Raw genomic sequence first — 16600 nt, 5'->3', positions numbered from 1 at the left:
GACACTCCGCTAAGGCTAGCTGTAAAAAAGAGCCAGCGACACTCCGCTAAGGCTAGCTGTAAAAAAGAGCCAGCGACACTCCGCTAAGGCTAGCTGTAAAAAAGAGCCAGCGACACTCCGCTAAGGCTAGCTGTAAAAAAGAGCCAGCGACACTCCGCTAAGGCTAGCTGTAAAAAAGAGCCAGCGACACTCCGCTAAGGCTAGCTGTAAAAAAGAGCCAGCGACACTCCGCTAAGGCTAGCTGTAAAAAAGAGCCAGCGACACTCCGCTAAGGACAGCTGTAAAAAAGAGCCAGCGACACTCCGCTAAGGACAGCTGTAAAAAAGAGCCAGCGACACTCCGCTAAGGACAGCTGTAAAAAAGAGCCAGCGACACTCCGCTAAGGACAGCTGTAAAAAAGAGCCAGCGACACTCCGCTAAGGCCAGCTGTAAAAAAGAGCCAGCGACACTCCGCTAAGGCTAGCTGTAAAAAAGAGCCAGCGACACTCCGCTAAGGCTAGCTGTAAAAAAGAGCCAGCGACACTCCGCTAAGGCTAGCTGTAAAAAAGAGCCAGCGACACTCCGCTAAGGCTAGCTGTAAAAAAGAGCCAGCGACACTCCGCTAAGGATAGCTGTAAAAAAAGAGCCAGCGACACTCCGCTAAGGATAGCTGTAAAAAAAGAGCCAGCGACACTCCGCTAAGGATAGCTGTAAAAAAAGAGCCAGCGACACTCCGCTAAGGCTAGCTGTAAAAACGAGTCAGCGACACTCCGCTAAGGATAGCTGTAAAAAAGAGCCAGCGACACTCCGCTAAGGACAGCTGTAAAAAAGAGCCAGCGACACTCCGCTAAGGCTAGCTGTAAAAAAGAGCCAGCGACACTCCGCTAAGGACAGCTGTAAAAAAGAGCCAGCGACACTCCGCTAAGGACAGCTGTAAAAAAGAGCCAGCGACACTCCGCTAAGGACAGCTGTAAAAAAGAGCCAGCGACACTCCGCTAAGGATAGCTGTAAAAAAGAGCCAGCGACACTCCGCTAAGGATAGCTGTAAAAAAGAGCCAGCGACACTCCGCTAAGGATAGCTGTAAAGCATTCTCCTTGCACATTTACCCCTCTCGGCAGTGCAGTGAATAAGGAAAAAATTCAATTATTGGTAACTAATGTGATAACTGATGCGATAATGTGAAGATACATAGCAATCATATCGCGCTCACACGCGTGTTTAATAATAGCGTTCTGTGACGGCACAGTGATATCCCGCCACTATGGAGAAGTAATGGGTGGGGGTGATATATTAATGTTTTCTTTTGTGCTTTGTTCATTATTCTATTCCAGAAATTCAACTTTTTTCTCATCAGCGAGCAGCGGTTCTTATTAGAGAGATTAAACGAATACATTAATTATGGATTCATTAACATAACCCAAAGCTTAAGCAAAACTCTGAGAAATATAGGACACTGCTAGGAAGACTCACATTGGGTATTTATGCCCCAAAGACAGATACATTTTCAGTTCGCAAATTCTGCAATAACTATAAAAGCAATGAATATCTGACGCCTGCATGAAGCATATGGGAGCGTTTACCAGATGGATACTAATTGGTTCATGGGAGTGGTAGGAGGAGCAGCATCATCAGATTTCAAGAAATCTCTGAGCAGTGCTTAGAGGCTCATTTAGACAAGGTGATAAATGGGAAACAGCCTTCTTAACCCATTCCTGCTCCATGACATATTATTAAGTCATGGAGCGAGCTCAAGAGCTGAGCCCACACCATAAAGGCCAGGCGCTGGCTGTGTTATACAACTGGCACTGTGCTTCTAACAGCAGCAACTGGAGCTCCAATCGCTGCTGTTAACCGTTTAGATGCTGCTGTCAATCTCTGATAGTGGCATTGATGTGGTGGCAACACAGTGGGATGTTGTGGGGTGAGAAGTGTGTTGACATTTTAGTCGGGTGCATGCAGAAGACCTCCATGACTGAGACCTTCGAACTCCCGTGATGCCAAGTCACAGGCTGAACTTCATAGGAGACCTTGTTTTTCACTCAGTCTAGGTATAAGGCCTAGTGACCAGGGTGAAAATTGCAAGATTTTTAATTTCTTAATATGGGTAAATGTTCTTGCTAGTAAAAGAGCAGATAGTAATCATGGATAGAGGAAAAACTGCAAAGTTCTCAACAAGTAGTTCCAAAAATACAGAAATATTACAAAAACAGAAAAATTGTTCTTACCCGGTGTTTTTCCTTGATTTTTTGCCTGTATGTCTCTTTGTCGTATTTGTCCTCCTCAGTCAGACGTTCTCTCGCTTTAGTCAAATCAATGCCGTTTTGATCATCCTCATCACCGCCACAAGTATCTTGTACTGCCGCTTTCTGTACTGGGGGCCATTGTTGTACTGCCTGCAAATAGAAAAAAAAATGTGCTCAGTTGAGTAGATGAAGCGCATGGCTCTGGTTTTTCATATGTAACAACACAAGCTTGGTCAATGATCTCCTCTGTGTACTGGAGAGTCTAGCTCAACTGTGCATTACGTGTAAGGGGACCACTATGGCACTATGCAATGATCTGCTCTATGTACTGGAGAGACTAGCTCAAATGTGCAGTACATGTAAGGGGACCACTATGGCACTGGGCAATGATCTCCTGTGTGTACTGGAGAGACTAGCTCAAAACTGTGCATTACATGTAAGGGTACCACTATGGCACTATGCAATGATCTCCTCTGTGTACTGGAGAGTCTAGCTCAACTCTGCATTACGTGTAAGGGGACCACTATGGCACTATGCAATGATCCGCTCTGTGTACTGGAGAGACTAGCTCAACTGTGCAGTACATGTAAGGGGACCACTATGGCACTGGGCAATGATCTCCTGTGTGTACTGGAGAGACTAGCTCAAAACTGTGCATTACATGTAAGGGTACCACTATGGCACTATGCAATGATCTCCTCTGTGTACTGGAGAGTCTAGCTCAACTCTGCATTACGTGTAAGGGGACCACTATGGCACTATGCAATGATCCGCTCTGTGTACTGGAGAGACTAGCTCAACTGTGCAGTACATGTAAGGGGACCACTATGGCACTGGGCAATGATCTCCTGTGTGTACTGGAGAGACTAGCTCAAAACTGTGCATTACATGTAAGGGTACCACTATGGCACTATGCAATGATCTCCTCTGTGTACTGGAGAGTCTAGCTCAACTCTGCATTACGTGTAAGGGGACCACTATGGCACTATGCAATGATCCGCTCTGTGTACTGGAGAGACTAGCTCAACTGTGCAGTACATGTAAGGGGACCACTATGGCACTGGGCAATGATCTCCTCTGTGTACTGGAGAGACTAGCTCAAAACTGTGCATTACATGTAAGGGTACCACTATGGCACTATGCAATGATCTCCTCTGTGTACTGGAGAGTCTAGCTCAACTCTGCATTACGTGTAAGGGGACCACTATGGCACTATGCAATGATCCGCTCTGTGTACTGGAGAGACTAGCTCAACTGTGCAGTACATGTAAGGGGACCACTATGGCACTGGTCAATGATCTCCTCGGTGTACTGGAGAGACTAGCTCAACTGTGCAGTACATGTAAGGGGACCACTATGGCACTGGTCAATGATCTCCTCTGTGTACTGGAGAGACTAGCTCAACTGTGCATTACTTGTAAGGGGACCACAATGGCATTGGGCAATGATCTCCTCTGTGTACTGAAGACTCTAGCTCAACTGGGCAATGATCTGCTCTGTGTACTGGAGACACTAGCTCAACTGTGCATTACATGTAAGGGGACCACAATGGCTGTTTCCTTTTCACTACACACCCTATAGTCATTTTATAACTGAGACAATTTGAAGGACATTGGAAGGAATCTTAATTCTGCAGGAAAAAAAATAGACATCCTCTAAGATTGGTAGTGAAAATGGAGGAGTCCAGAAAGAAACCTGCAAGGCGGCACATGCTTGGTAGTTGCCACCCATCTAAATTGGCTTGATCGGAGATCTATGATGGTTGGGGGACTGCCGAAGGAATGCAATGGGCACATACAGTTAAGAGCACTTTGCAAAACTGGGCACAATACGATGAAAAAAGATGAGAATAGCCCCAGTGCCACTACAGCATATTTACATATAATGTTACTGTCCCTTTAAGAATCCAATAGAAGTGAAGTTCTGCACTGCATATTAAACCTCGCTTCCTAGAAATTGCAGCGTAACCCTGGTGCAAGACTAGGAGGAATTAATTGCCGCAACCTGCATTCTGCATCCTCGCATAGCAGAAAACAGCAATGCCTGTGTGACCTTACAAATAACCGATGGACGCAGCGCCGATCCATCCAGAGTAACGCATCCCCTCTGTCCTATATAAGAATTATAAAATCTGGCTTGTGTGTGTTTAACAAATTTTATGGAGTGGAGTAAAAGTTAGGAAAGAATATTATTCCCCTTAGAAAAGCCATTACCTTTTCTGCAGACGACGTAGCATTACCGGGCCCATCTGCCTTGTACGCAGCTATAAAATGGTCCTGGTTTGGGGCCAACTCTATTATGTCTTTATGTCTCCTGGCTCGCAGATGTAAGGCCTGGGGGCACGCTACTACAGCATGTGACCGATTGCTGCACAAAAATATTAATGCTTCACATGCAATTAAAAAAAATGCGAGTTCTGCTAACAAGCACTACGAGGCTTGGGTTGTAGGAGAGCAGGAATAGGTGATGAATGAATAAATGGCCGCGCAGCATGGGCAAAGTGCTCGAAACTAAAATTCCCCCAACACCATTCTTAAGCCTGGCATTTAGTCTTGGGGTATACGTCTTTTTCAGATGGATTCCGCTTGGCACGCACCTGAAGAAGAGCTGGAACATAATGCACAGCAATGTCAAAACAACTTGTTCTGCATATGTTCCATCTTTTGTAACTTATTTTAACCTCTTTAGGCTTCGAAAGCCATGAAGAAGCTAAAAAGTGACCGGTCCATTCTTCAGGTGAGCTCCTCTTGGAAGCTATTGGGAGACTGGTCATTTCTATATGGACGATTCACTTCAAGTTTAGATCCAGCTCACTGTATGGGACAGCTTGGAGGTGTTTGGAGCCCGGAGACGAAGCGTCAAGGTGTGGAACAATCGTAAAATGAAGATAATCAAGCACAATGAACCGTGAATAGGCTTTTATTCACACAATGAGCATAAAGGACAAGATCAGCAGTACAGCTAAAAGAAATGAGACATCAACGCGTTTCGGGTGAATCCACGTTGTGTGAATAAAAGCCTATTCATGGTTTGCTGAGCTGGATTATCTTCATTTTAGGATTTAGTTTTGATGCAGAACTTGGCTTGAACAGATGAACCCCAAAAGTGGTCCAAATATATGGCTTTTTCCTACTGTAATGTACAGACATCTGTGTCCATCCATATGGGTCAAGTGTCTCTCCACAAAAGCAATTCCGATCTCGTATATTTAGGACTATCTACTGAATATCTAGAGACTGGGGCCCCAAAGTATGACAGTCAGTGTAGAAGTGGCCCATATATTTGTATGCCAATTTTGACTACCTCTCCACTGACAGCAGCGCGCGATATGGCCCTTCAGACAGACGCAGATCCCATTAGTAGGACCTGTACCTACTATTCATTTAAGGCTTTATCTTGGATGGACGTGCCATAACTGTAGAAGATTAGGGCTTTGTTGTTACTGGAACTGTGAAATGTATGATTTATCCACTATCTAATCGATGTGACGTCATCATTTACCAATCGATTTTGTAGCAGATTTGTGTTATGCAGTTGCAGATTTTCCACTGTGGAGACTGAGGGTACGTCCACAGGGGATATTTCCACTGAACAATCACGGCGAGAGATTTTCCCTGTACCAGATCACTGTGTAGATCCTGGTGTAAAGCTAATTTCTAGAATGTGTATCCCAAAATGACATGAAAGCAAGCAGAGAATGCTGGGAGATTTGAGCTCTGAGGATTGCAGAATTGTGAATGCAGCTCTGAAGTATAAAAAAAGGTTATAATTCAGAATCTGTTTTGCAAATAAAAAAAAAAAAAAAAAAACAGTACAGGGCGGCAAAAGTAAAGAATACTCAAACCTTATGATGGGATGCATTAAAGTTGGAGGCCAGACTTTTGGTACTAGATCAGTAATGTCATGCATTTACAACGTTCCTGAATTTTAAGTAGATCAGGTCTGGACTCTGTATGCAAAGCCCCAAAATCAGAATCTCTGGGAGTCACATGGATAGGCAATAACTTGATAAATAACCCACGTAGCAGAATATTGGGGTCACAGCCGATGCGGAGAAGAACGCTTGATCCATTATCTGTGACCCTTTCATACCCCGGACAGGCAGGGGTCTCAGAGTAGGCCCACCAATCACAAAGTAATGACCTATTCCAGCGATAATTAAGGATCTGGTAAGATTAAATCCCTATCAGGGCAGCAGAGAAATAAGCGCAGCCTCCAATTACTGGTAGTTGGATTTTCTAGACACCTCTCCGGTACGGCCCGGTAACCGTCCGCACCTCACAGCTCCGGAACGGGTTATTTTGCTCAGCAATAATTGCTCAATTTTATTTGGAGTTTTAGAGTATTTATTTTCCCAGCCATCTGGTGCTTACATTAGGGAAAAAAATAGAAAAATGTACTAAAACATATCAGAAAATGTAGAATTGTGGTGCTCGTATGGATGGCAATAGCAGGAAACATCTGCTAATTCTGTATGTGCCTATACACATGGAGCAGAACGCTTGTCGTAAGAACTAGTGTTGAGCGAGTATGTTCTGTTAACCCTTTCGCCGAGTATACTCGGGCCGAGCTCCGAGTATTTATAGCTGCTCGGTGATGTGTTTGAATCGCTCCCGTGTGCATGATTTGCAACTGTTTGACAGTTTTACTACATGTGAGGAATGTCTATCTCTTACACATTCCTCACATGTAATAAAGCTGTCAAACAGTTGCAAATCATGCACACGGGAGCGATTCAACCATATCACCGAGCAGCTGTAAATACTCGGAGCTCGGCCCGAGCATACTCGGACAGAGCATACTCGCTCAACACTAGTAAGGACGTAATGTACATAGTAGATACACTCTTAACCACTTCTCCACTCACGCCATGTTTTTACACTGGTACCATAAAGATATATTGTCTATCCACAGCATAGCTGATAAATATATCATCTCTGGTGGTCTGACCACTGGGATCTGCACTGATCACACAGGTGAATTGGTAGTGAGCATTTGCGACCACCACCTCTATAGACAGTGAGCAGAGCAGTGGTCGCACATGCCCAGTAAGACAGAATCTTTGAGACCCCCGTTCTTGTAATCAGTGTGGTTGCCAGCAGTCGGACCCTATATAGTTCATGCTTATGAGACAAAACCTTTAAGATCGGGGTTTGTGTGTGTCTTGATAGCAGATTAAACATCGCTCAATGGTTAATGACCATATGATACAGGACAAGGGGAAAGGGCAAAGGAAAGGGAAAGAAAAGAAAGAAAATTTTATAATATATATATATATATATATCTATATATATATCTATATATCTATATATATCTATATATATATATCTATATATATATATATATATATCTATATATATATGTGTGTTAATGCAAGAAAGATTAGCTTTCGAACTTGGAACGGTTTTAATTTTTTTTTTTACACACTAAAAACCCAATAATTCTATGAGAATAAACAAATACTACGAAAATAAAGCCTCATCTAATATGATGTAAAAATAAAAAAATATATATGTGTTGGGTTGTTAAGGTTAAAGAAAAAAGGTCCTAAGCGGTAATTTCAATTAAAAAATAAAGGTTAACCTTGGAAAGAAGGTAACAGACAGCACACCCTGCCGGCCATCACAGATGGTGGAGACTTTGGCAGGCAGCAGCGAGTCAGAGTTATGATATGGGGGGTTTACTGCTTGGTGAACTAAGCGGTAATAAGGGTTAATCCGTTGGACTGTGTGATTAATGCCAGTATCTGGTGCCCGTCTTGCCCCTCTCCTATCTACATCGCACAATGCCTTCCTCAGCCTGCCAGACAGGTCGGTTCGAATGATGCGAGGCTGGTCGCTGCGCTCCCCGGCGCTCGCTTCTCCTTCTTGATGTTGTCAGCAAAATCATGTTCCTAAAATGTGAAAGTCTGGCCCATCTAAATTGGCAGAAAATGGTTTGGATTGGTGTACGCAGCGCTGTCGCTGACACATCCCCACTGAATGTGTCTTCTAAGCTTCCGATGTGTCATTTTCCTGACTGACGCGGATGATTTTATGGAGCTCAAACCTCAAGTTTGTTAACAGGATACGTAAACTTTTACCCATTTTTCTTATGGCGCTGTAAGTTGGGTCCCTGTTCTCCCCCCATCATACATAATTTATTGCGCTTGATGAGCCTGCATTTGCTGTATGTGATGGATATACGTTATCATTGTGTGTCCCTGTACAGCCTGTGCACATTGAGTTGTAATAGGCTAATAGATGAGGGTCCCCATTGCTGCTCCACCATGCCCTGGAGCAGCAAGGATGGTAAGTTTTCTGGCAGAGGTGCCGGACACTCCTGTAGTGGTGAAACACTGAGCCGCAACGCTGGTAGGAGAGGGCTACAGGGAGACTGATTGTGTAAGGTGGAGTTGTGAGGTGCCCGTGGTACCCGCTATGGCCAGTGAGCGAGAGTAGATCTGGTCTTATCTACTGAGGAGCCATCAGAGGACAGGAGGTTGTGTTACGTGACAGTGTGATCAGATGGAGGCTCAATGACCCATATTTAAAGGGAAGTTCTACTTTATGACACATGATTATTACACCAGATCTAGTTGTAGCCATTTTGTTACCATTAGTCTAAAAATGGACCAAAAGGAGAGGGAGAGTCACATACGCCACCAAATGGTACCAATAAAAACTACAACTCGTCTTGCCCATAAAAAAGGCCCCTATACACATTAGGCTAAAGTCAGCCGAACCTGCCGCTATCAGAGGGATCCACCGATAATCTGATGTGTATGGGGACTTCCAACTCTCCACCGACAGATGACATCTGGGGAGAGAATAATCCCGAATGTGAGATTTTTCCAAAGGCCAATTCATTTGTTCTCCAGGAGACAAGATGTTGACAGACGTCTCGTCTGGAAGCGGCTCTCTTGGAGAACATAGGAGCACTCAGCCAAGCGTTTTACGGTGTACGGGGGAGTCCAGGGAGACAGCAGCCCGAAGAAGAAACGTTTGACCGACAGATGTCTAATGAGTATAGGGGGCCTTAAAAAAAGAGGTGCGGTTGTGATATCCAGTCACCATCCAGAACCATACCATAAAGCAGGGGACAGCTCCGCACACCTAACAAAGTCAGGTGAGGACCCCATGTGCTCCCTCTAAATGTGGAAGGGAAAAAAGCGCCCCACGGAAGGGAAAACCACGAGCCTCGGAAGGTACTCCAGTAAAATCTGAGAAAATGCCATACTGCCTGTGAGATATATGGTACCTGTACATCTAACCTTTACTTGCAATATTAAGTATTATATTGTATGGCTAGCATTCCAACATGGCAAAATGCCAAGCTGCCGTGTAGAGCATAGAGAATGGATCGAGTAGGAGACCGATTACGCCCATGAGAGTGGAGGTAGATTTCAGGTTACCATTAGGTAATGCAGATGAAATGTCGTAAAGGACCTAAAAGACCGAAAGGGCATATAGGCATGAAGCCTTCTAAGGCTATGTTCACATGTCCAGTAATCATCCGTTAGAACTGATCCAGCAGCAATCTGTTGGCAAAAAAGTTGTGCAGACAACTTTAGTCTGTTCTTAAAAAACTGATCTCTGCTGGATCCGTTTTTTTAACACTGAAGTCTATGGAAAACGGATCCGTTAATAAGCCATCTATTTTTTGCTTACTGGATCCGATACAAATGGAAGACAATGGATGGCTATTAAGGGATTCCGTTTTTCATAGACTTCAATGTTAAAAAAAACGGATCCAGCAGAGATCAGTTTTTTTTGTGTTTTTGTTTTTTAAAAAATGGACTAAAAAGTTGTCTGCACAACTTTTTTGCCCACGGATTGCAGCTGGATCCATTCTAACTGATAATTACCGGACATGTGAACATAGCCTTAGTGATTCCTGCTAGTATACGATTTCTCATTTATGTGAAGGTTGCAGTATGAAAAATACATGTACAGCAAAGACAATGACCATCAGCACATCGCTCCCCCCAGCGATATCAGCGGATTGTGCCGGGAGCCACAGACTCGTGGCAGGACCTACAGACTACGAGGCAGGACCTGCTGACTACGAGGCTTTTTTTTTTACACCATTGTACATACATAAAAGCTCGACCGACTGCACAATAGCAGTTTAGTAAAAGCCTGGAAATCTTACAATGGGACCTTATGAAGAAAACGGCACTCACCTCTCCATCGTCAGCAAACACTATCTTGGTGTTCACCTTGAATTTCTTCTTCAAGACTTTTTTGGCTTCTGAAACTTTTGTTACTTTTTCTGTTTTCTTAAGTTTAGTTTTGGTTATTTCATCCTCCTGTTAAAAAAAAATAATAATAATAATACATGAAAACCAGTCAATTGGTGGCCATTATCAAAAACACAAAATCTAATAGAAAACATGCAGAAATGTTCACATCTGGTCTCCAGATAAGGCAAAATCCAGTAACACGGCACTGCTCAGTACGCTGGGGGTGCGGCTGTAATCACACCCTGGCACTTTGATTGACAGTTCACTCTGCACACACGCTCTGCAGCTGCCACCGCACAAGTTTTCAGCGGATCATCGAGGGTGCGGGGTATTCATATTTCCAGGACAAAAATCCTTTAAAGACGACCTGTTAGTTTTCCTGTCCTGTCTCGCTATTAAATAATTTTGGATTAGTTTTCCTTCCATTCCTCTATTATTCCTCCTGGAAAACTATGAATAAATTGAGAACTTGGTGCTATAATGTCTCTCATCCAAGTAGTATACACAGTCTGGCACCTCCTGCACTGATAGGACAGAGCAGTATTTATTTATATAATTTCCAGGGGCAGTAATAGAGGAATAGCTCAAAACAACAAACATTCTAATAAAAAAAAATCCCAAATTAATATTTCCGCAGTCCTTCCACTGGCTTTTCTTGGCAACAAAAATGCCAGAAAAGTGGACGGGTGACCAGGCAAAAACACTCGGCCGTCTTTCCACTGTGAGTGTTGGAAGGAGGTGAAGCATATTTTACATTCCTCTGTGTTCTTCTTCCAATATCCTCATCGCCATGAGAGCTGCATGCACCGCACCCGCCTCCCTGGATGCAGATCAAAAGATTTTGCTGTGAGATTCCAGCTCAGCTCGGCACAAAAGACAGTAATGACGGCGGCACGGAGGTGACCAGCGGAGGCAGAAACTGAAGAGGATTTTTTTTAAATAAATAAATAAGTCAACAAATGAAAACAGAAATAAAATGCAACATTTCTGAAAAAAAAAATATATATATAAATAAAAAAGTGCTGGATGTAAATGAAGAAAAAATATTGCTGGCCTTGAGTCAAAACGATCCCCAATATCCAGAAGTGAGTAAAAGGGCTTTCCGACTACAAAAAGTATTATCCAGAACATTAGTTTATTTTCTGATGCACTACAGGGCCCCCGCACTACAGGGCCCCAGCCCGCGCACTACAGGGCCCCAGCCCGCGCACTACAGGGCCCCCGCACTACAGGGCCCCAGCCCGCGCACTGCAGGGCCCCCGCCCGCGCACTACAGGGCCCCCGCCTGCGCACTACAGGGCCCCCGCACTACAGGGCCCCAGCCCGCGCACTACAGGGCCCCAGCCCGCGCACTACAGGGCCCCCGCCTGCGCACTACAGGGCCCCAGCCCGCGCACTACAGGGCCCCAGCCCGCGCACTACAGGGCCCCAGCCCGCGCACTACAGGGCCCCAGCCCGCTCAGCCAGCAAGTGTACAATTAAATACAAAGAAGAAGGGCCATATCTCAGGAACAGAGGTCCAGGAACAAAAGAGAAACAGCCCCGGATTCAGGAGAACAGCGGCATTTACAAGAGTTAAATATGTCCTGTCAGTGCAGTAAATGTCTTCTTTTTTTTAAGGACAGTATTAGAAGTACAGCCTGGATTAATATTTACTATGGACAACTCATTGGACCCCAAATGAGATCCGGTCCTGGAGTCAAATATAACACGGATACGCACAAAGGTTCTGAAGCTCGGACTAGAATCGAGACATGTTTTGGACAGTACTACTTGTAAAATCTGTCTGCTGTCGCCTCAAAGCCAGCCTGAGCCGAAGGCAGGTCTGAAAGGACGGGTCACCGCATTGTAACTGTGATAAAAGCCGAACGCAAGCGACCACAACATGTTCTACATAAGCTGCCGAGAAACGCTCTGGGCCATCACCATGTGAAAAGAGAGTCACGTCGTATTCACAAGAATCAAAAGAGCCACAATAACATCTCCTGGCGATAATGTGATTCCCTGATAATCCAGGTCACAAAAACACGATGCACTGGTGGGAAAGGAACATGTTACCCCAAGAGCCAGTGAGGAGCCTCGCCAAGCTGAAGATCGACATGTGTCTCCTTTCTTACAATTGCTTCAAATGCAAGATTTTTGTAAAACTTCAGAGAGGAACGGTGGCACTCTATGTCCCAAACAAACCTTCTATTGCAAAACCATAAAAAAATGGATGCAGGAGAATGCAGGTGCAAGAGACGGACAACGGCCGTTTCGCACACAATGGTGCTTCAAGCCAGGGTTTGGACCCGTTGAAGCACCATTGTGTGCGAAACGGCCGTCGTCTGTCTCATGCACCTGCATTCTCCTGTATCCATTTAATGATTTTGCAATAAATTATGTTTTGATGGGGGCAGAGTGTGCCGCCTTTCCTTTCTTTGAAGTTTTAAAGGTTAGGTTTAGACTAGTGATGAGCGAGTGTGTTCTTTTAACCCTTTAAACAAGCACGCTCGGGTGCTCGCCGAGTATTTTGGCGTGCTCGGAATTTCTTTAAATGTTGCCGCGGCTGCAAGTGTCACGGCTGTTAAGACAACTGTGACACATGCATGGATTGCCTGACAAACAGGCAATCCCTGCATGTGTCACAGGTGTAAGACAGATGTGACACATGCAGGCAAGGTGACACATTCATTGATGCCGAGCACGCTGCAAATACTTGGCGAGCACCCGAGTGTGCTCGCCGAAGGGGTTAGCAATTCATACTCGCTCAACACTAGTTTAGACGGCATTAGGGGAAAAAAAAAAAAAAAAAAAACACGGGCCCATCATGACCGCACAGGACGAGATGTCAAGCTCCTCCCCCATTTACCTTCAATGCCTATCTGCCCAACTATTTTACCCAACCATACACAGGAGCGCAGTGTTCTCCATGACAGCACCTCTGCTGGACTTCCCTGATAGCGGCTTATCTCTTCGAGAACAAAAAGATCAGCGGTGTAAAATTGGACATGCCGGATCCTTACCTACTAACAAAATAATAGAACATTTTACAGATGGAGCTGCTATAAAGCAGACGTATGGGAAATGTTATTTATTGACTAATTTGCTTGGTATCTCTGCCTGGATTTTCAAAGTTTGAAAATTGCTAATTTTTAGAAAATTTGTCAAATTTCTGATATTTTTATACATAAAAACATATAGAGCTAAATTTACCATTATTAGAAAATATATCGTGACACAAAAAAAAGAGAGTCTCAAAATCACTGGAATATGTGGAAACATTCCAGAGTTATCGTCACATAAGGGGACAAATGTCAAATTTGAAAAATTTAGCCTGGTCACTAAGGGTTTAAAAGCCGACTAATGTAAAGAGCGGGTAGGATCCAGCGGTAATTAGAAACAACCTTAGGGTATGTTAGACTGAGATGAATGTGTATCATTGCCTTTTAATAATATTATTTTGTATAAACAGCGCCACTCTTGTACACAGGTTCTTTCTGGTATTGCAGCCTTGAGTGGGAGATGAGCTACAATACAAGACAGGAATCATGGATCAAAGTCGGTGGGAGATTAATCATTATCACAGCAGAGATATAGAGACGTAATATTCACGAGTATCCTATATCTACTCTTCATCCTAATTTAAAGTGACCCCATCAGCAGATTGTAGTGTATGGATGTAGAGATATGGCTGCAGAGCCGCTGGTCCTCTAATAAGAATGACACCTTTCTTGCAGAGATCCGATGTGCTAGTTAGGAGAAATCTAGAGGAGAAGACATATGCAAATCAGGCCGGGGGTGCACTGGGGGCGTGTGAAGTATCGGTGCCAGTGCCCTGACCCACCCCCAGCCTAACTTCTATGTCACATGTCTCATGCCCGACGCATCAGCTCTCTGCAAAAATGAAGGGATCATTCTTATTGGGGGACAAGAAAGGCAGGCTTAAAAGGGTCATTCCTAAAATTGTAAGTTCAGCATTGGATACTGATTGCTGAGAATCTGACCATTGGAACTCCAAAAGATACCAAGAACAGGTCTCTAGATCCCAAGCTCTGCAGAAACTCGCCTTGAATGAAGCAGAAGTGCGTATGTTAGATTTCTGCTCCATTTATGGTCTGTGTGAGTGCCAGAAATAGTGGGGCGCTATACTATGTATTTTCAGGCAGTCCCATGGACAATGAATGGAGAAGAGATCTAGCATGCGCAACCTCGGCTCCATGAAAGATGGGGCTTTGAAAAGCCCAGAACCTGTGATCATAAGATGCTGTTCAGGATGCATTTGAAGGTCCCACAACACCCTCTGTGAGAGTGCATAACAGATGACCCGCAGAAGGCAGTGCGTCTAAACACGCGTTGGGGCAGGCACCAACACCCCCAGGAGGTAAGGACTTGTATCACATGTGCTTCTTTCCTTAGGTTTCTGAATTATCCTGTTTTCATTGAGATTTAGGTCACTAGTATCAGGGTATATTCAAGTGATGCATAGTTACATTTGAAGCACATTGGGACCATCTCCCCAATAAGTAATTTCTGTGGGTGTATGGCGCCATCTTGTGCTTTCCCACTTTATCAGTCTTTTATGTATTTGTTGTATTGTTCCATTAATAAAAATTGATATAATTTTTTTTCACTATATGCAGTTCGTGTGTCCATTTTCTTATATGATACAAACAGATGGCTGTAAATCGCCGTAGGACCGCCCACTGGACTCAAGCATCGAATAAGCAGAGATCTAAATGAGTAAATTAATGATTCTACTGAATCTTTTCCCGCATCTGCTCTTAATCATGGTGCCTGTAACTTGGACTGCATTTTGATCGTGATGGGGGGGGGGGGGGGGGGTTCCCTTTAAAAGTCAGGAGACAACAAATGTTCCTATGCTAGAAATGTAAGCTTTTTCTATCCCTCAAAAGTACAAAAAAAAAAAATATTGCAAAGAAATTTGGAATATGGAAACGGCCCAAGAACACGGACAGTTTTAGGGCTCTTAATATATTCGAATTTTGGCCTTTTCAGAAAAGATTAGTCTGGAGACTTCTGGAAGGGAATGACGAGCGGGAACATAAAAATGTACAACGTGCATCAAAGTTAATTATATTATGAGCCGCTGCCCGGCTTCCATGTAATAAAACAAGTGGCACTCTGGTAGTGCGGACCACACATCACGAGAGCAGAATGAGAACCAAGGCCTTCTCCGGCAGAACGGAGGAATTCATTTATGGAAGTAAACTTTGCCGACCCTAATTTACAATGCAAAAAGAGGCCACTAGCTTACTTGTGTATTCATGACTGGGAACGGCGGGATCTGATTAAAAATCAGGAGAGCATGACTTCTGCTGTATCAGGAATGATTATTAGACTTATTATTTACAAAACCGAGAATGCTTCTACATTAGAGATTGTCCACAGATCACTGCGGCACTGCCATCTAATCAATACCGGCAAAGGAAATTTGTGCACTGAAAATCTGCTCTCAAAATTAATACGACAACATGCTCACGTTTTCCACTGTGGATTTCATCGAGAATCAAGGGCAAATCTGCAGGCAGGCCCACAGCAAAATCCACATGTGCTTGACACAGATTTCACCCTTTGCAAAATTGAAAAAAAAAAAAAATTATCTACGGTGAACATCTGCCACATAAATTGAGAGCCCCAGATTAAAAATCTGTAACGTGGATCACGATATACTAGGGTCAACTTCACACATCGGTGTTTCGCAGTTCGTACTTGGATTCGTGGGCCTCTTGACCCAACAGCCTTCATTGGGCAGCACGGCTTAGTGGTTAGCATTTTTGTTGTCCAGCGCTAGGGATCTGGAGACAAATCCCACCAAGGACAATATCTGCAAGGAGTTTGTATGTTCTCCCTGTGTTGGTGTGGGTTTCCTCCGGGTTCTCTGGTTTCCTCCCACACTCCAGAGATATACAGATAAGGAAAGTAGATTGTGAGCCCCAATGGGGACAGCGATGATAATTAGAGAAGTCCGTTTTAATATTTGGGAGCCAGAGAGCGAAGAAAGAAAGGAGAGCCAGAGAGCGAAGAAAGAAAGGAGAGCCAGAGAGCGAAGAAGGAAAGGAGAGCCAGAGAGCGAAGAAAGAAAGGAGAGCCAGAGAGCGAAGAAAGAAAGGAGAGCCAGAGAGCGAAGAAAGAAAGGAGAGCCAGAGAGCG

At 44.2% G+C, this 16600-nt stretch overlaps 1 protein-coding gene across 1 annotated transcript in view; it reads right to left on the bottom strand.

Annotated features, from left to right (window-relative positions):
* DDX10 (DEAD-box helicase 10) overlaps positions 1-16600 on the bottom strand; it is a 178986-nt gene that overhangs the window by 88950 nt on the left and 73436 nt on the right. The window contains exons 14-15 of the mRNA XM_073662435.1: positions 10388-10513; positions 2206-2373 (exon numbers count right to left, since the gene is read on the bottom strand). Coding sequence (XP_073518536.1) covers positions 2206-2373; positions 10388-10513 — 294 coding nt within the window. The remainder of the gene's footprint in view (positions 1-2205; positions 2374-10387; positions 10514-16600) is intronic.

This window comes from Phyllobates terribilis, unplaced genomic scaffold (assembly GCF_046119375.1).
Source record: "Phyllobates terribilis strain yellow unplaced genomic scaffold, ASM4611937v1 Scaffold_2__4_contigs__length_985480577, whole genome shotgun sequence".
NCBI lineage: Eukaryota > Metazoa > Chordata > Amphibia > Anura > Dendrobatidae > Phyllobates > Phyllobates terribilis.
Note: the sequence above shows the minus strand (reverse complement) of the source record. Positions and strands in the feature narration are given on the sequence as shown.